The sequence below is a fragment of the Phyllostomus discolor genome, chromosome 6, assembly GCF_004126475.2.
Source record: "Phyllostomus discolor isolate MPI-MPIP mPhyDis1 chromosome 6, mPhyDis1.pri.v3, whole genome shotgun sequence".
NCBI lineage: Eukaryota > Metazoa > Chordata > Mammalia > Chiroptera > Phyllostomidae > Phyllostomus > Phyllostomus discolor.
Window position 1 is genome coordinate 40,431,231 of NC_040908.2, and position 20,574 is coordinate 40,451,804.

Genomic DNA, 20,574 nt, shown 5'->3' on the forward strand with positions numbered 1-20,574 from the left:
ATGCTCTACTGAGAGCATAGAACCTGATTTTTTTATATAACTACCCAGCATAGACAGCGGCAGGAGCATGTATCATGAAAAATAGCCACTCAAAGTCTAAACCTAACTTTAAAGTCTAAACCACATTCAGGACAATTTTAGAATAGGCAGAAATGTAAAGAGCAATAATTCTCCATTCTGTAATTATTTACCTTACTTAATAGATAAATCCCCTACTATTTTTTCTTATAGGCAAGCCCCTATGAAAATAAATCGGGATCAAACTTTATGCGTATGATAAAACAGTATTTTCTAGTTAATAAAACTACTGATTACACAAATTAAGGCATCCTTATCTGTAGTTGTCAAATAATCCAAACAGCAGGTATTTAAAAGAGATACTCATTTGAGCTTTGAAATGCAAGAGACTAAAAAAGATTTTATGATCTAACAAAGCAAAAGAAAAGCAGTCTGAACAAGGAGCCATATATGTTAGAGTTACCTAACTGTCCATATTCTGAAAAGCATTATACTATAGTGATTAATAGTTTAGACCAGGAGTTTGACCAAGGATGAAAGCCCAGCCCACTATGATCTAAAACAAGTCACTGTATTTTTCGGACTATAAGATGCCTCCCCCCACCCCCGCCCCCGCCCATTTGGAAGGAATACTGGTTGTTAATGCTGCTGCTGAGTTCTGTTTACATTTACATTGGTGAAATATTATGTTATCAAATATTTTGCCACATTTTTTGCTTTAAAAAATTTTCCCCCTATTTTCCTCCTCTAAAACCTAGGCACGTCTTGTGGTCCGAAAAATACAGGTAATGTCCTTATGCCTTAATTTCATCAAATGGAAATAACAAAAGTACTTACACCTCTCTTAGGGTTGCAAAAAGGATTAAACTCACAGCAAACAGTACCATAGCTCTTGCCTGAATGAAGCTTATCTAACACATGTATATTCTCCCTGACATATATTATGGCTTTCAGGAGCTTAGGAACACTTGAGAGCACTTAGTGTTATTCTAAGTGCAAACAGAGCATTCAATCCAATGTGGTCATTACCAAGAAAACAAAATTCACGTGATGCTTTAATATATAAATAGACACGCTACTTAAATTTTTGGAAGACTCTGACAAACTCAATAGCAAAGGGCTTAAAAATTATGGGCAACAAAAATGTTCACCAAAACAACCTGCTAATGATAGAATCTGAAAGCATTTGGTGGCCATTTTCACCTAAATTTATTTGATTTCTTCCAGGGCCTTACAGTGAAATTTATTACTTAATTGTTTCTTCTCTTGCTATATTCATTAAAAGTATCAATAAGCTTACAGCCTTAAAATTATTTAATATCAGTGCCACAAGAGATTTTAAAGGGTTCTAATATCTAATGACTTTCTATGATACAAATTTATAAACATGGCCTCTAAATCCCTAAAATAAGAGAATTGTACTTACATTTTCAGGCCCTTTGGTTCCCATGTAAAAATGTACCATTGTAGATATGGCTTGCAATGAAAGCAAAAACTGGCTCTAAAAATAAAAATATTGATTTAAAAATAATATAAAAACAAATTTTAAATACTGAAAATAGGTACATAATATCAGAAACAAACAAGACGCAGCCTCACCTCTTCTTCACCCATTTTGGCAAATTCATAAAGAAAGGCAAAATATTCCGTAAGATGTTTACTGTGAGGTTTTACACCATGTTCCATAATTAATAACAGAGTTCTCACAAATCGAGTGACACATGAACGACCACCAATATCTTCTACTGAGGCATCCATATCATCTGACCTGAAAACACAATTTAATGTATCTTAAATAAAGCATGAAGTCTGGAGGAGATAGATACTCCAGGAGAACTGTTTTGAAAACCTGAATTTCTTTCTTTCATTTTTGTAATAATAAGTACAATTAACAACAATAGAAGTAGTTGAATTCTAGTAATTGTGTCTGGCTAAATCAATTCAAACAAAAGACAGAGTCATTTGTACAGGATTTTAAAAATGCACTTAATACAAAATAAAACAAAAAGTGAAAACTTTTTAACTTTAATACAAACCTTCTTGGTTTGTATTGTAACAGAGTATTTTCATTTATTTAATTTTTTTATTGTTGTTCAAGTACAGTTTTCTGCCTTTTCCCCTCACCTCAGCCCAAGAGCCCTGCCCTCCCCACCTCCCTCCTGTTTCCACCCACCCCTGTTATTGTCCATGTGTCCTTTATATTTGTTCCTGCAAACCCTTCACCCTTTTCCCCTGAAATTCCCTCGTCTCTCCGCTCTGGTCACTGGCAGCCTGTTCTCAATTTCAGTGTTTTTGGTTATATTTTGCTTGCTTGTTTGTTTTATTGATTAGGTTCCTAATAAAGGTGAGATAATATGGTATTTGTCTTTCACCGCCTGGCTTATTTTGCTTAGCATAATGCTTTTCAGTTCCATCCATGCTTATAACAGATTATTTTTAAATAAAAGAACTTAAATATTTCATTGTGGATATTTAAAAATACTTTGGCCCTGACTGGCATGGCTCAGTTGGGCATCACCCCCCAAAGCAAAAGGTTGTCTGTTTCTTTCCCACTCAGGGCACATGCCTGGGTTTCGGGTTTGGTCCCAAGTTACAGGGCATGAGAGAGGCAACCGATGGATGTTTTTCTCCCTCTCTTTCTCCCTCACTTCCTCTCACTCTAAAAGTAAATAAATTAAAAACATATTTTTTAGGCAGATCATTAAAAAGCTTAAAAATAAAATGTTCAAGAGATAACTTCTTACCCATCCTCCATTCCTGGCTGTAGGTAGAGATGAGCGTGCACAGGTCTAAGTCTTTGAATCACGTGGATACACAAACGCTGAAACATCTGTAAATGAAAAGATTCAACAAACCAAGAGCCACTCACATCAGATACTAAAAAAATTAACATGATTCAAAAATTTCTCTGCCATCCATTTACATTTTGCCCACAGATTAAATCTTTTGACAATCTAAAGCTTTCGTGGAGTCTCGACCACAGACTGAACATATAAGACAAAGTTAGCCTGAAAAACAATATTCAGTTTTATAGTAGGGAAAATCAAAAACAAACAATACATTTCAGGAATAGAGACTACAAAAAACAAAGCTTCATAAGATTCTCTTAACTAGTGGAGAGTCTCTAAATAAGATGTGTAAATGGCCAATAAGCACATGAAAACATGCTTAATATTAATTATTAGGGGAATACAAACCAGAACCAAAATGAGATACTACTTCATACTCATGAGAATGGCTAAAATAAAAGACAGTAAAAAAATGTTAAAGAAGGTGTAGTGAGACTGGAACCCTCATAGATTGCTGGTGGGAATATAAGATGATATAGAACCTATGAAAAACAGTTTGATAGTTCCCAAAATTGTTAAACATAAAAGTGACAATATGACCCAGGTATTCTACTCCTGGATACATATCAAAATAAAATTGAAAACCTATGTCCACAGAAGTATTTGAACACAAATGCTCATTGCACCATTATTCAAAATAGCCAAAAAGTGGAAACATCCCAAATGTTCTTCAATTGCTAAATGAATAAACAAAATTTGGAATATCCATTTAATGGAATGATATTTGGCAATGAAAAGAAATGAAGTATAGGTACATGATACAACATGGATAAATCTTGAAAACATTGTTAAATCAAAGAAGTCAGTCACGAAAGACCACATACTATATGTTTCCATTTATACGAAGTGGTCAGAATAAGCAAATCTACAGAAAGATAAAGTAGATTAGTGGTTGCCAGTGGCTGGTGAGAAGAGACAGGATAAAATGGGGAGTGACTGCTAATAGGTATGGGCTTCTTTTTGGAATGTTATAAAATCAGATAGATAATGGTTGTAACAAGATTGGAAACCTATCAAAAACCACTAAATTTTATACTTGGAAAGGTCTGGGTGAATTTCATAATATAAAAACTATATCTCAATAACTGAAATGTGACATATTTCAGATAAAACTTTCAGGTTTGTGTCATAAATGAACATAAAGTAGTATTAAGATTTTCCTTGTCTAATTTTCCAGTTAGCAAAACAAATATGCATGTGACAGCTCAGAACTTGTCACAGAAATGATTTATAAACTGTTCATTTCATTCCCCATGGTTAGAATATCTAAGGATCTGAAAAAGAATCAGTACAACTCATAAAGCAGACAGTAGGATCTGAGAGAAAAAGTGGCTTATAGCTATCTTCCTATCACCAGGACATGTAAATGATTTAAATCACTTGATTGAAATAACATCTAATTTGCTTAAAAAAAAAAAAAAAAAAAGGCTGGTGAAAACAATAGAAAAATGACTTTTATGCTAAGAGGCTGATCTTTCCAAATTACTATAAAAGGTGGGTTAAGACATAGTCTCAGGCAATTTTAGAATTAACTGAAAGCCATTTCTTTTTCAAATAAATTTTTTCTTACCTGTCTCACAATTTGATTAGGGCACTTAATTAATATCTGCATTGGCCACCAGTCATCATCAGCCATTCGGTCCAAAAACCACTGTAAAAAATCAGTGTGATTTTTAACATTTAACCAATGCTTGTTGGGATAAAAATCACATAAAGATTTTACTTCTCATTAATGTTTCAGTTATTTGAAGTTCTAACCAAAAAAGATTTTTCAATTGTTAGTCTAAAATCTAAAATGCCTGAAGTCATAATCAGGATTACCTTATTACAGAATACCTCAGATGCACAACCTGCATGATGGCAACATTCAGTCCTTATAATAAAATGAATACTGTTTTTCTCTTAGTCCGCATAAATGTCATACTGGAGAATCTTTTGTTTCTATTGTCATGATCAGAGTATGATTCATTTTTTTATGTTTAAAAACAAATTATGTTCTCTTGATAACAAAAAACATGCTTCATTACCTAAGCTAAGAACAATTTCCCACTGATTTCAACATATTAAGCACATATTTAGCTCTTCTATTGAATTGTACTGCCATATATACATATGCACAATTAATAAAAACTGTAGAAACTTTTAACTCCTTGACAGAGTTCCAGAAGCAAATCTTTAGTTAAAAAACTGAAGTAAAAAATTTATTAAAAAATCAAAACAAAATAAAATATGACCTAATCAATCAACCCTCCAGATCTATGAAACAGCTTAAAAATCATAAAGTGGAAGGGGAATAGAGAAACATGTTAGATACCACCAAGAGGATGCAATCAGTCAAAGCCAGCCATGTGGAAAACCCTACACAAATAATGACAAAGTGGCAAGGAGGAAAAAAAAGGAACTTAATAGATAAAAGAAGATTTAAGAAACAAAAGCAAATGTGGACCTTATTTGTAATATTCATTTAAACACATCACTGAAAAGCACACTGTTTTAGACAATTAAAGAAAACTGAACATGGAATGGGTACTGGATATAAAAGAACTGGTTCTAATTTTACTAGGAGTGAACAGAATCATGTTACATATGTATTTTTATTTTTAAAGTTCTTGTCTATTAGAGATACATACTGAGCATTTATGGATGTATGATATGGTATCTGTGTTTGCTTTGAGATACTTTAGCTGAAAAAAGGTGGGGGGCAGAAATATATGAAAAAAAAAAAGAATGTCACCTTTTGATGAAATTGGGCGATAGGTACATACATCTCTATTTTTGTGCATGTTTTGAAATGTTCATTATTAAGTTTTGAAAAATTAAACATTTGTGCTTGAAATTTGTAATAAACAGATTCTCCAATTTCATCACTACAAACCATAATTAGATGACCTTCTATATAAGATAAAATGTTCAACTAATTTCATCTCTATTGCGTACTATGCTGCTATCTCCCACCTCTTAAAAGTTTTGTAAGCAAATCAAAAATTATAAATAATATTAAGATGGTAATATGGTTAAGTGATCATTATCTGTGTGTAATTATCTTTACGGATGTCTCTGATTATGCAATATGGGAACAGACAATATTGAACATAAACTGATCTACTGGGACACATGTATATTTTTCTCAGAGTGGGAGGGGAGATAAACATTTTCAGTATTCTGTTAACATTCAAGAGTAGTTACGAAATATCTAGTAGTCTTTGAATTTTCTATACTTTTTCCTTCTAATACATGGTGAGGGGAACCAAACGATTTTTAAATAACTTAAAAATCAATTATTTAAGCAGTATAATAGATGTGACACATAAACTATAATCTTCTCTCAGCTATCAAGTGTTTTAGGAATAACTCAAACTGGGCTCCCAGCTTATGCTTTGACAGATAAAACAATTTTGCCATGGCATCTAAGTTAAGAAAACATAACAAAAAAGTGAATTATTCAACTCACCTCACAAGCTGCTTGACTATTATTAAACTGTTTGGTCAACAATTCAATCCACTGAAGCATTGTGGGCTAAATAAAGAAGAAGAAGAAGGAGAAGAAGAAGTTAAGACATAAGGACTTCTCAGCTAAAGACAATAAAAACCAAAAGATATCAAGTCACAAAAATGCACAAAATAAAATGCATACCTTTTCTTTTGAATGAATGAATGTCTCTAGAACAAAGGAAGTGCTTAACTATAAGAAAAGATAAAATTAAGCAAAAAATAATTATTTTAAAGTAGTCAATTTTGAAAAAATTATCAAAGGCTTATATATTTATTACCTTTGCAGTCATTAGGGATACAGCTTTAGGATCTGGTAATGTACTGGGAATACAACTACACAACTGCCACATAAACCTGGAATTTAAAAATAGCAAGTTGAAATTCTTTTTAGAGAATAACTGAAATGTGTAACAAAAAAGGTAAATGGGGGATAATGGTGACAGAAGGGGATTTGACTTTGGGTAGTAAGCACACAATATATTATACTGATGATAGATTATGGAAAAGTACACCTGAATCCTATATAATTATATTAACTAATGTCACCCCAATAAATCAATAAAACTTTAAAAAATCTATTATAAAATTTACCATACTTACCCAAAATATGTATGTTCAAAAATATTTTTGTCTTGAAGAAACTGCATGTTATCATGCCAAATCCACTGAAGAAAAAAAAATGTTAACATCAGATACCAGAAACCATTTGCTTCATTACATTTTACCAATATTTTAGAAACAAAGCTCCAAAAATATACAAACTTAAATTCATGTTGATTTTCTTCCAGACATATGGAACATGGGAGTACTATAAGATATTAATCCTGCTCCAATTTATTATTATATATCTGGATACCTCAAGTGATTATAGTCTTTAAGAAATGTATTTATAAAATAAAAACTCTGAAATCCCATGTGTTTGAAGAACAAATATATAAATGAATAAAACTATGTTATATTACGTATTGATAAGAATAGGTTATGAGAGAAAGTATGTTTAAAAACTGGCAAAATAAAAAAATTTAATGCAGGTGGCAGACCTATATGTGAGGTGATTTCCCTGTTTACTCTATAAAAATCATGAAAAATAATTATTTCTGACATTAGTCCTATACCACTGCTTTGCTGTTTTTAGTTTGTATGTTCCTTCATCAGGTTTTATAATCGCATCTATTAGAACGCCTGCTCTACATTATATTTAGAAAATCATAACCAGTCATTAAATGGCCCTGCTTCAGAGTTGTTGGTCCTCTAGCATTTCCAGGCATACAGCTTTCTATAAAGCTGTAGCCACAGGGGGAGTTTGACAGCACTCACCTATCCCAATCAAGTGCCTTTTCACAGCAATTGAGCCCTCTTCCAAGTTTCTTCCTTTAGTTAGGAACTGTCTCCTTTCTGCTACAAGACCTGAAACTTTGCTTTGGCCACCATTATCTGCTTTGGACCTAAAGCCTGGTAGTCCCATGATTTTCATCAGACTTACTGCATTTAATTTTGTTCCATTTCTATTCTACAGAAATATTCATCTTGTTTTTTGATTGTCCTTTTTGCATTGTATCAATAAAATGTATGTGGAGCCAACTAGGTATGTGTGTCTCAGTGTGAAACTACTGCATGACATTGATACAAAAGAACTTTCTTAAGTGTTTTCTATATACCCATCCAACTTCATCTTGGATCATTCTTTCTTGCACTTATTTATCACCACAGCCACAGAGGTCACCTTTCAGCCCCTAAAACATGCCAATTAGCTCTATCCTTCCCTCAGGAAACTATACAGAATGTTCTCTTTGTCTGAAGTACTTTTCACATGATTAACTTCTCACTAACTTTCAAGTCAAACTTGAAGGACACATTTCCTGATCACCTCCCCCGGCATTCCCAATTCAACTACACTTTTTGTGTACTCTCCTTGTTTTATCCATAATTGTCACTACTATTTATAATGTCTGTTTACTTATCTTATGGTTCTATAATTTCCTATTTGCCTTCTGGGGGAGTCTGCTACTAGCTATATTTTAACTGAACAAATCTAAAGGTCCAGATTCCAGTTAATATCTAAAATCTATATTAATGTTAAGTAACAGTAATATTTTTACTTAAATTTTTGGTAAAATGTATGTGCAGGTAAACATTTTAAATTAACAATCTGAAACTATGATAGAGAAAAATGGTTGGTTTAGGCCTATAATTAAGAATATTCTAACACAATTCAGTTTGTTTTTCTTGTCATTACTTCATTATTACAAATATGCAAAGGTCTGGGATTCCCTTTTGTCAACGTACCTAAATCAGTGATTTTCAAAGAATAGTTCAGAGAGCTATGGGTTTCCCTATGACATTTTCAGGGTATCCGTAAGGTCAGAACAATTTTTTACTCATTCTCCCCTAAGCATACAATAAAGTTTTTACAGAGGTTAAATGATGAGACCACAATAAACCAAATACAGAACCTCTTATGAGATACAAATGGTCTTGTATTAAATCAGATATTAAAGAGATTTGCAAAAATGTAAAACAGGGGCACTTTTCTCACTGAATGGTATTGTTCAAGAAACATTTTTCCACATGATTAATCAGCTTGTCCTAATTCCATCAACCACTTTACTTTTCTTAATTTTTCTTCAATATTACTAATAATTTTTCCACTTACTTTAATCTCCTTAAATTTTTATTACCATGCTATGTACTTTTGTTATTTTTAAATGAATACAAATTTTAAAAATTTATTGTAATTTCTAATACGGTAAATATTGCTATAACCACATCAAAACTACTATTTAAAAAATTCTAAAGCTGCTAATAATTTTTTAAGAATATAAGGCGGTTCAGAACCACTGATGTAAATGAACAATATACATCACTAAGCTTTTATTTTAAATTTCATTTTTATTTCACAATGGGCTGTCATTAAATACTACTGAGTTAAAAAAATTGACTATTGAGTCCTCATATAGAACAAAGTCTACATTTATCCGAATATCTTGGGGGCATAAAGTCTTACACATCATTGTGATTTTAATCTATTCAATTTTAATTGTGATGATGGTTGAAATTATTATATAAATAGGTGAGTTTAATAACCTAAAATGTAGTGAAGCATCTAATTTTTCTGGTAAATCCAATTCAAGGGGTTAAAGAAGACAATATTCTTAGCTTTTTATCAGTAATATGTGTAGGCAAGATACCAGTTTTTAATACATATTAAGTTCGGGGGGAACAAAATCCACTCAGTTTTAATGCTTGACCACACAGTGCAAGTATCAACACATCAATTAGATAGTAAAAACTAAACTAAACTGCCTAGATGGAAGAATATTTTTTCAGGTATAACCTTCTTGAGATTTACTTTTTGTACTTTTGGCTGACTGAGTTTACAATACTGACACAACAAACACTCAGTAATGACGGCTTTTTATAAATCTTTGTTGTCCTAGCCTGTTCTTATATCATAGTACATTACTTGCAAAAATACTTAAACATGCTTTCAAACTGTTGCTAAAGTTAGATTAATTTATACCTCTAGTAATTCTGATGAAACATCAAATTTGTATTCTTTTCCATTTTCTTCCTCTGGTTCCATGCGTTTGTAAAACAGCATATATGCACTGTGTGTCTTTAAGAAGAAAAAAAAGTATATTTTCACTTTGACAAAATATAACTACAAAAGTAGGCAACATGGAAAAAAGAAAATAGTATAAAATTGTATATGAAAGAAACAGTTACCTTTTCAAAAGAGAAATCCATAAATTTATCTGTAACAGAATCGTAGGTCTTGGTCTGTTTTAAAAAATAAGTTTCCTTCTTTAGAAAATGGGTATACTCAGTTATATTTTCATATAAAATATATCAAAAAACTACTGAATACTATATAGTAACTTTGTAAATAGTTTTCAAATAGCATTACTTTCATAAAAACATTGACAGAACTTTTTGACTAAGCATACTAAAAAAAAAGAAGATTCACAATACATTTGAAGGTACTTTATCATAATATGTATGAAGAATAAGGGAAGAAAATGGACTTGTAATTTAAAAAACTATCTTTTAAGAGAAGAGCTTTTTGCAAAGTTTACTTTTATTTACTTTTTGGGGTTTTTTTTTTTTTGAGGAAACGTCCTAGGAATAACGTCTAGAGATGCAATCAGTTTAGTGGTGGCTTCAGTGGTAACTCATTATTTACTTCCTTTTCCTACCCATTTCCAAAGTGGTAGCAATTTTCCTACTTCTTCTTTTCTCTTCAGAATAGTACATAAGAACACCAAAGAGCAACAACAACAAAAAAAAAACGCCCTTTACTAAGGTCCAAAATGAGAACAGTTATTTCATAACCAACATGGCTATTAAAATGAAAACCGGTCTATCTGGGCTGATCTGTGAAATGGAAAGACTATTAAAAACATGACTTATAAGAATCAACAGGGTATTAAAAATTTTTTTGGAGAATTGGTATTAGGATAAAATGCCTATGAAGAGTGAAATTATAATACTAATTCAACCTATCTTTTCTTACATTTTACTTCTAATTATGTAACAAACAAATTATTCTTTTTCTACTTTCTCATTTGTAATAACCAGGTTGCTGCTGCTTTACAAAAGGCACTAAACGAATAATTCTTTAAAGTTAGCTTAGTCCAACCTCCTTGTTAAAAAGTGTTCATATTAAGACTATACAGAGTAATTTCTTTTGGCTCTAATCCCAAAGCATTCAAGAAAACAACTTATTCAATTATAATGTCTCATGGCAATGTAATTCAATTCCTATACTATTATTTAATTTTCAAGTCTTAAATTTCTTAATCAGTTGAAGGCAAAAATAGTAACTGTTAAAATATTTCCCACTATCACATACTCTAAACATACTGCACTTCCCATAAATGCCAGCTGAATAAAATTTAGATTTAATTATAATGATTAAAAAAAAGTTAAGTGAGCCCTGGCTAGTGTGGCTCAGTGGACTGAGCACTAGCCTGCAAACCAAAGGGTTGCTGGTTTGATTCCCAGTCAGGGCATGTCCCCAGGTTGCGGGCCGGGACTCAATGGGGGGCATGCAGGAGGCAACCACACACAGATGTTTCTCTCCCTTTCTTTCTCCCTCCCTTTCCTTCTGTCTAAAAATGAATAAAATCTTTAAAAAAAAGCAATTCTGCTATTGGATTTTATGACACTGCAAAGCAATTTGAAAGATCATAAACCATTTATAATTTCTGAATACAACTTACTGTCATCTCTCCACCAAAACATTCAGAGGCAAGTTGAGCAGAATCAAAAGGTTTTACCTCAGCATCATTAAAAAGATACCTAAAACAGAGTACACAGTGTTAATAAAGTATATATATGCACACTAATATCTCTGTATTTTGCCTATTTTAAAAGTATTTAAATTACATACTGATATAAATAATTATCAACTATAATTAATATAAGGTAAATTCTAACTAAGCTCTTATTTTGACAACTCTAATCCACTAGAAATTGGGAATATAATTTTATAACATAGTCATAACCACCCTAAAATTTGAGATCCATTTATAACCCAGAACAAGAATTCATAAAAAACAATTGAAAGTATGCATTAAATAGAACATGTAAAACTACTGAACAGATAAAAAGGGGATGAAACAACTTCTAAAGATAAAGATGCCATTTAAAAATTTATGATCATGATCAAAAAAGATTTAAAACATATTTATGGAAATATTCAAAAGGACAAAAAAGTTAAAGATATCATGGACATGATGGCTTAAAAAGAAACAGCTGAACAAAACTATGCTAACTGTAGATCAATGTACTCATGTAAATGTTCAAAGCAATACCCCCAACACTAAGAACACTGCCCAGCACAGATATAGTCTGTTTGTACACAAGATTCTACCTAACCACAACATCTGAAGACCAAAAAAAGTTATGTAAAAATTGATTTAATGACTTCTAACCATTAACTTGATGAAAGATGCGAAAAAAGAATGTGTGTGTCAAAGGGTAAAGTTAAGGTAAAGAGAATGAAGGATGAAGGGGAACTTCCTATTAGAATATATATGGACTTTGTGGCCACCCTATAGAAGGCATTCAGTAAATGATAGCTTTTGAATGAGTGCACACAGGTAAGATCTTGAAGGTACAATATTTTCTATGAATATAAAGTTGTGTGTAAAATTTTGTGTGTCATTTTTCTCAGGAAAGCATTCATCAAATTTTCAGAAGAGTCTGGTGATCCATAAAGTTTAAGAATAATAAGTGATTTTTGAAAGTCACTTTCATTTAAAAATTCCATCTAACCCCTTTCTAAATTTATAGAAAGTTTTTAGAAAACTAAAATCAGAAAACAAAATCTAAAGAGAAAACTATTATAAACTTCTATTTAAAGAAAAGATTTTTAAAAATTCCAATGAAATATTTAAAACTCACCATTTATTGTTTTTGTAGGCATGTGGATTGACTATATCTCTGATGAAGCTATAATAGTGCCCACCATCTGCTGTTCCTGTGTGAACAGTCACTCCTATCAAGTCATACTCATAGCTCTCTGTGTCTTTTGAATGATCACTGACTTCCTTAAAACCTGAAATGATTTACATAAAATAATGGCAATAATTTTGAAAACTGCACAGTAACATCTTAGAATCACTTTATATAACATACTTTATGTACAGAAATATGTACGAATACTTTACAAAACAACTATATTTACTAGTGACTCACCATCCATAGCCTAAAATTTTAAGAAACATTTATACGAATCATTGGAACAACCATGTGTTAGTACATAACTATGGACAACCTCCATGTGATATATAAATACAAACTATGTTCCTTTTGTTTAATCTGGCTGTTTCTTTTAAAATAGATAAATATGAATGAAGCATTTTGTACTACCTTTATTAGGAGCAAACACAAAATATAAAAGGGCATTAACATATTTAGGTCTTTTTGTCTCATGTTAAGGAAAATGGGGGCACAGTACTGATAGTATGTTTCCAACTATCAGTTAATAGGAAGCACTCTATATTAGAAGCTTTATGTAGACAGAAATGAAAATAAAAAATATACTTCCTGCCCATAAAGATTTAAACTTGAAAGATATTAAATACACTAAGGAAAAAAACCTTCAGAATGGTTTAAGTTTAAAGAAGATATATGATTTATGATCTGTATTCCTGGCATCACATAGAAAGGAAAAAGTACAGTAGGCCCTCCATATCCATAAGGTTCACATTTGTGGATTTAATCCAAGGCAGACAGAAAACAGTATTTTGTATACAGTTAGGATTCTGCAGTTAGGAATCTGCAGATGTCAAAGGCCAAATGTATGCATTGTTCTACACTATTTATATATGGGACTTGAGTTATCTGTGGATTTATCTACAGGGGCCCTGGAACCAATTCTCTGAGATACCTAGTGACAACTGTAAAATCAGAGCAAGTGAGAGCAGATTTGACTGACTTGTGTGCACAGTCTAAACTAGAAAATGAAGTGGTAATTAGGTGGAGAGGAAGAAATGACTGACAGTGTCAAAGCAGTGGCTGAGGAGTTGGATGTGCTAGGGTCTGACTCTAAATGCATCCCCTGTGGCCTAACAAATTCCTTTATGTTAATATAAGTTTCTGCTACTTCCATCCATGAAGCATTATGAAAAAATACCATGAAGCACAGTTCCTGTGCAGTCTTGCTATAATTTTATAAAGGGTTTGAAAAAAATCCTAAAAAGTAAGCAGCATGTATATAATGTCCACTTCTTAATTTCACCTGTATTTTTAAACTTATCATCCCTATTGGCTCATTTTCTGCAACTTCTAAACTTACTGAAATTAAACTTTAAAAATTACCTCCCATAACTCCATGTTCCTTAAAGAATATGTTCTCTTGAAAGATTACCCTGCACTCGTTGTTCACACCTCTTGCATCTCTCATTTAAAGAGCATAAAACTTTTATTGAATGCTCAGTGAAGGCCAGACAATAGAGTATAAAGATTGAAACATCGTTCTTTTCCCTAAATCTTATGGCAGCTTCTGCAAACCTTAAATTTTAAATCAGCAGAACTTTTTATAGAAAGAAAAGTTTCCAGGAACCTTCCTATGTAAAATGGAACTTCTCTGGCTAAAGAAAAAATGGAAAAGGCAAGCACTGGATTTGTTCTGCTTTCTTCTCCCATCCATTTCCATTCCTCACTCTGGGATCCTTAAGGCACATACACAGATGTTTGAAAATCACTGGTCTTATGAAAGTAACAACTATTTGGAGGTCACTACTTATGAACGAAGGGCCTTATCTAACTCAGTGCAATCTTCCTTCCTATTTCAACACCCAAATGAAACTGCTCTACATAAAGATAACCAAAAATCTTCTACATGATACATTATGTTCCATTGTGTTCTTAATAAAACTGTTCCTTTTCTTTAGCATTCAACCATTCTGACCACATTTCCTCTTTCTTGAGGTCTTGAAATAACGACCCCCTTATTCACCTGGCTGATTCTTCCAGAAACCCAAGTCATTATTGACTTTTCCTCCTCACTCTAGTAAGAGACTGACTAAAATGTAAGCTTCAAAGAAACAGATACCTTCATTCTTTGTTGTCACTATATTCCCATTACTAAAAGAATACCAAATTACATAGGAGGTGGATGTTCAACAACTTTGTTGGATTTGTTTATTCATTCAATCAACAAGTCCTGTTAACTGTAGCTCCATCCACTTCTCAAACCTTACCGTATGCTTTCTCATCTAAGTTACCATCTCTGTAGTTTACCAGAATGGCCTCCCCACATCCCTTTCATCATCCTCGAATCCATTTTGATTGCTGTAGTCAGATTAACCTTTTCCAGATCCCACCTGGTTCCCATTTCAGTTCCCTGCTCAAAATCTTCCAGTGGTTTCCACACTGAATAAAGATCAAAATTATTAACATGACCTACAAAAAAAATTATCAGGCCACTGTCTTCTGCCCATTTTATGAACCCCACTCCCACCCATTAAAGAGCTTATCCATTCCTTTCAATCTAGCTCATACTCAAGCTCTGCTTCAATGTCACCTTCTCATAAAAGCCCTCGCTAATTCCCCTGGAACTGAAATACATTTACTGTCCTATTTGACAACACATTCATGTTTGTAATTTCTTGTTCAATATGAGACTTGCCCAGTAGACTTAAGTTCTACAAGGGCAGGAACCACTACATTTTCTCCAATGCCTAGGAGAGTGCCTAGAACATAGTCCTAGTAGATAATTACGTATTTACTTGCTAACTGACTGAACGTGCCATACTGTCTTTAAAAACATTCTTCTAACAGTCAATTTAATTTTGTTAGGTGCATATTGATTACAACTTTATGACTATCTAGTTATAGAGACTTACAATAAGAGAAAAGAGATGGAAAATTACCTTCTTTTCTGTCACTCTTTCCCATAAGAAAATCTTCTGTATACGGTGTCATATCCAAACGTAATGGAAAGGAAAAGTGTGTGTTCACTTTCTCTTTCATCATTGTGACCATATTAAATGTATACCTCATAGTATTAAAACTCAGAATGCGAGGCAATTTCTTAAAACACGCCCTGAAGGACAGAAAAAAAAATAATAACTTTTGTTAAAAATTGTCTTTCAAAAATACTTCAAGAGGGGGACATGTGTATCCCCTTGTTAAAACATTTTTCATTCTGAAAAAGCTTTCCTTTGTCTACATAAATTACAGCAGACTGTGGTAAATGCCATGATGTAGATATGTAAAGGGGCTATGGAAGCTCAAAGAGCCGCAGAAAAGAGCCACACCTACTTCAAAGGCAAAGGGGTCTTTGGTTCCCTTTCTTACCTACCTTACATGACAAAGGTTGAAGTATTTATTTTGCATAGTCTCTCTGCATCATTTATTATTTATGTGACTCTAAAAAAGTGACTTACCCTGAGCTTAATTCCTGATTTGTAAAATGGAGAGTAAGTGTCTACTCCCTACAACTTTAATAGAACACTGTCTGGCAAATATCATTCAATATGTGATGCCTGGTATTACAATAATCAGAACAGCAGCAACAAGTCAACTGGTTACCTAAATCTTATGGCTGACATATTGCTACTTCAAGTTTAAAAAACCAAAAATGCAGTTTAAATAAAATATACATATAAAAAATAGGATTCATGAAAACTAGGAATTTCAGGGAATACTTCACTGTACACACAGAATTCAAAAGAGAATTTCTTTAAAGCAAGAGCTCAGTTTTTTTTCCCCCTTCAAGTTATTTAGGAAGATGAAGGCAGGGAAAGGATGTCATAAGCAAAGGGAATGAGAAGTCTAAAAAGTCATCACTACTAATTATTTGGGACTAGCAAAAGGAGTCAAATGATGAAGGGTCTTATATGTAATGTTAGAGTATTTGTCAGAACTTTATCCTAAAGCTAAGCATCACTGAAGGACTTGTGGTTGCAGTGAACCATGTGTTGGGTCAGAGGATAAAATAAACATCTGAAAAGATGAGACTTTATGTTATAGACCTATTAAATCTATGAGACACACAAGTAGACAGTTGGAAGAGCACAGAATTCTGAATTAGATAATTTGGGAATCATTAGAATGTCAGCAAAGATCATTGTTACAGTGGTAGATAAAATTAGTGAGGAAAGAATAAATAAACTGAGAAAACCAGAGGTTTCAAGATAGAGCAGAATATGACCCTCAGCCCATTTCTGATGACCATTTGCCATGTTATTACAAGACATCTAAAAGTATAAAAGACTGAATAACACTTTTGCATGGGAGAGATGAATGACAGATTTACTCAACAAGTTTGTTTATTCCAACTAAAAAGAGATTCTCCAAAGAACATGACTCACTGTTTCAATTATCTTTTATTGACTCATTTTATTCCTCCACAGTAAAACACTTTTGACTGACAACATTCTGTGTGAGTCCTTAACTCTTACCCTAATCTAGTTCTTGTCAGATGAGTTTGTTTTCTTCCTGTAACTACCTGCACAAGTATACTTGCATTTTACTATGTCCACCTACACCTTTTCTCTTTTGCAACCAACTTGACATCTGGAAATTGAGAAAAAGAATACCTTTCCTTTCAACTGCATGTTTACCTGGAAAAAATCTTCAATTAAACAATTTGAAGCAATGGCTTTTCATTCTCTGCCTTAAAACATGCTCAGATCTATTTAATTTAGAAAACTGCTTAGCTCTGGCTGGTGTGGCTCAGTGGATTGAGTGCTGGCCAGAGAACCAAAGGGCCTCTGGTTAAATTCCCAGTCAGGGCACAAGCCTGGGTTGTGGACCAGGTCCCAAGTAGGGGGCATGAGAGAGGCAACCACACATTGATGTTTCTTTCAATCTCCTTCTCCCTCCCTTCCTATCTCTCTGGAAATGAATAAATAAAATCTTAGAAAAAGAAAAAGAAAAGCCCTGGCTGGTGTGTCTCAGTGGACTGAGTGCCAGCCTAGGAACCAAAGGACTGCTGGTTCAATTCCCAGGCAGGGCATAAGCCTGGGATGCAGGTCAGGTCCCTAGCAGTGGGTGTGTGTGAGAGGCAGCACACATTGATGTTTCTCTCCCTCTCTTTCTCCCTCCCTTCCCCTCTGTCTAAAAATAAATAAATAAAATCTTAGAAAAAGAAAGAAAACTCCTGTTTGATCCCAAAGTTCTTCTAGATTCTAACTTCTTCGCTGTTCTTCATTGTCAAACTTCTAAAATGAATGATCTACACTGGATTCCATATACCCTGATAACCCTGTTTTTATTGCTACAACCTGACAAAACACAGAGTAACTTTTTGAAACAGAACTCAATGCTTTTTACTCAGCTATCAGTTTTCTGCATATCTATAAATTGTATCAATTGAATACTTTCTTCTCCCTTTTCTGGGGTACAACCCTATTTTGATTTTCTTTCTTTCCTTGTTTTGATTCTGTCACCTTTTCCTCTGCATTTTCAGGCTGGCTTAAGTCTCAATCCTTTCAAATACTTATCTTCTTTCCCAGGAAGATGTCCTAATGCCATCAATCAATTATGCAGTTAGTCCCCAAATCTAAATATTAATCATTTGATGTTACTATATATTACCAATCTTGCTTTCTATTACTGGTCAGTGCAAATCCTCTACCTGAACCAGCAGGCTGGCCTAATCCTTGCACATACAAGGTCATTTCAATTGCTCTGCCTTTGTTCCTAGCAACTAACTGCCTAAGATGCTCTTTCAATCTAATTTCTATTTGTCATTCAATAGTCACCTGTAGAATTGAAACATCTTCACCCAAATACTCTGTCCTGAACTTATGGCTGGGCTCTTAAGAAAAAATCTCTCACTTTAGAGGTTGAGAGGAGGATATCTTTAGTTCATGAGTAGACTCTTTCTTGCTCTAGAAATACAGAGCAGAGAACTAAGCAATTAGGCAGATCTTGGTAAATATTTGATTAACTGAAAGGGGAAAAATATCTGAAATGTTTAAGGGTACTTTAAAGTATATTTCAGTAACTGAATGAAAAGCTACTAACATGAGAATAAGCTCCAAGCAGATAACCCTATCCTTAATCAGAGAATTTTAATTTATACAAAATTTGTGTTTTATTTCCAGTTGATGATTTATCAAAATGATAAACGTTATAGTTTTTAAAAATACCTTTTTTCAGCTCGTACTTTCTTCCCACAATGAGAACAAGTATACATGTTGTCACCTTCTAAAGTATCTTTAATAGTAACTTCATCAAGAGATTCCTGTGTATAAAACCACAGTTAAAGTTTCATGTTATTGTTTACAGTATGCAAAAATACAAAAGATAGTAATTTTAACTTGAACAGAATACACAGAAGAAAACAAAGTTTAAAAAAGTGAATTCTTAGCCCTGGCTGGCGTAGCTCAGTGGATTGAGCACGGGCTGTGAACCAAAGTGTCATAGGTTCGATTCCCAGTCAGGGTACATGCCTGGGTTGCAGGCCATGAGCCCCCAGCAACCACACATTGATGTGTTTCTCTCTCTCTCTCCTCCCTTCCCTCTCTAAAAAATAAATAAATAAAATCTTTAAAAAAATTAATTCTTAATTTCAGTAAAACATTCTTTCCCACTCATGACAAAATGCTGTAGGAATCTCACCAAATATTTCAAATGTGAGGTATTTAAATTTTGATTAGAAAAAAAATTGGCTCTGTGGTCTATATTTCTTATCTGAGTTGCACAGTATGAATAAAATAGATGAAAATATGAAAGTTAACTTCACAATGAAAGACAAATCTGCTATGTACAAACAGTTAATAGCAGGAAAAATTGTAAAAATATATACATTACTCACATAAATGTTCTTCATATCAGCCACCTGGCACCTCACAGTATAAAACTCTTCAGCAGTCTGACTAACATGTTCACAATCCTGGTCAATTGAGAGTCAAATATTAGTAATTCATTATGATAAGCTAAAATACACATTAAGATTTCCAAAAAGTAAAGAACATGTAGAACACTTACCAAAGACACAACATTGTTTGTAATTACACCTCCAAACAAACTTTTGACAGTATTTTTCTTTAAAAACAAACAAACAAATGTCAGTAATTAAAGTTGGGCAAATCTCTACAAATTTCAAAGAAGCTTCAATATTCTGGTACTAACCAGTTCTGGAGACATTTCTTCAATTTTGGTAATAAGGTCAGTAAAAAACTCTGTCATATCTTTCTGCTCGCCAGTATTCAGAGGCTGCTTATCCATGGTATATGTTTTACAAAAGGGTCTAGGATTATATGCTTTGCATTCACTCTCCTGTAGAGGCAAGATGAGGATGGGAGTAGGGGAAAGAATTACAAAATAATGAAACAAATCTAAGTCTCAAATAAAATTTTGAAAATTATCACAAGGTTCATGAATAAACATCAACACAACAACAAAACAGATAGTAAATCTATAAAGGTTTAAAATGCTGTTTTTTCCCATTTTTGTTTTATTTTTCATAGCAATTTGTTTATAGTCCTGGTGCCAGGAAATGCTTAAATTATTGAAAAGTAATTATTATTTATTCAAGTCTAGAAATTTCTAGAAAATATTTTGAGACTCAAAGGATGCAGATTTATATTGTGAAGCATAAAACACAAAATCTTTCCAGGGTGAATAAGTTTTACTTCAGACCGAACTTTTGTTTTATTAATTTAAAAGTTTTTATTCGCTTCTCAGCCTTTTGGCTAAGATCAAGTGTAGTTCTTACCAGTTTAAAAGTTTTAGCTCTTGACAGTTCAGA

The 20,574-nt window shown here is 32.9% G+C and overlaps 1 protein-coding gene and 1 long non-coding RNA gene across 2 annotated transcripts in view; one reads left to right on the forward strand and one right to left on the reverse strand.

Annotated features, from left to right (window-relative positions):
• Positions 1-20,574, reverse strand: part of USP34 (ubiquitin specific peptidase 34) — a 220,960-nt gene that overhangs the window by 33,231 nt on the left and 167,155 nt on the right. Inside the window, 17 exon segments of the mRNA XM_028516659.2 lie at positions 1,445-1,519; positions 1,618-1,786; positions 2,763-2,848; positions 4,438-4,518; positions 6,319-6,384; positions 6,502-6,549; positions 6,638-6,713; positions 6,960-7,024; positions 9,880-9,975; positions 10,086-10,139; positions 11,582-11,660; positions 12,768-12,921; positions 15,743-15,915; positions 18,971-19,065; positions 19,639-19,716; positions 19,812-19,868; positions 19,956-20,102. Coding sequence (XP_028372460.1) covers positions 1,445-1,519; positions 1,618-1,786; positions 2,763-2,848; positions 4,438-4,518; positions 6,319-6,384; positions 6,502-6,549; positions 6,638-6,713; positions 6,960-7,024; positions 9,880-9,975; positions 10,086-10,139; positions 11,582-11,660; positions 12,768-12,921; positions 15,743-15,915; positions 18,971-19,065; positions 19,639-19,716; positions 19,812-19,868; positions 19,956-20,102 — 1,599 coding nt within the window.
• LOC118501097 lies at positions 499-20,260 on the forward strand. Its single transcript, XR_004903677.1, has 3 exons — positions 499-803; positions 10,235-10,241; positions 20,250-20,260. It is a non-coding gene; the product is annotated as an uncharacterized LOC118501097 (long non-coding RNA).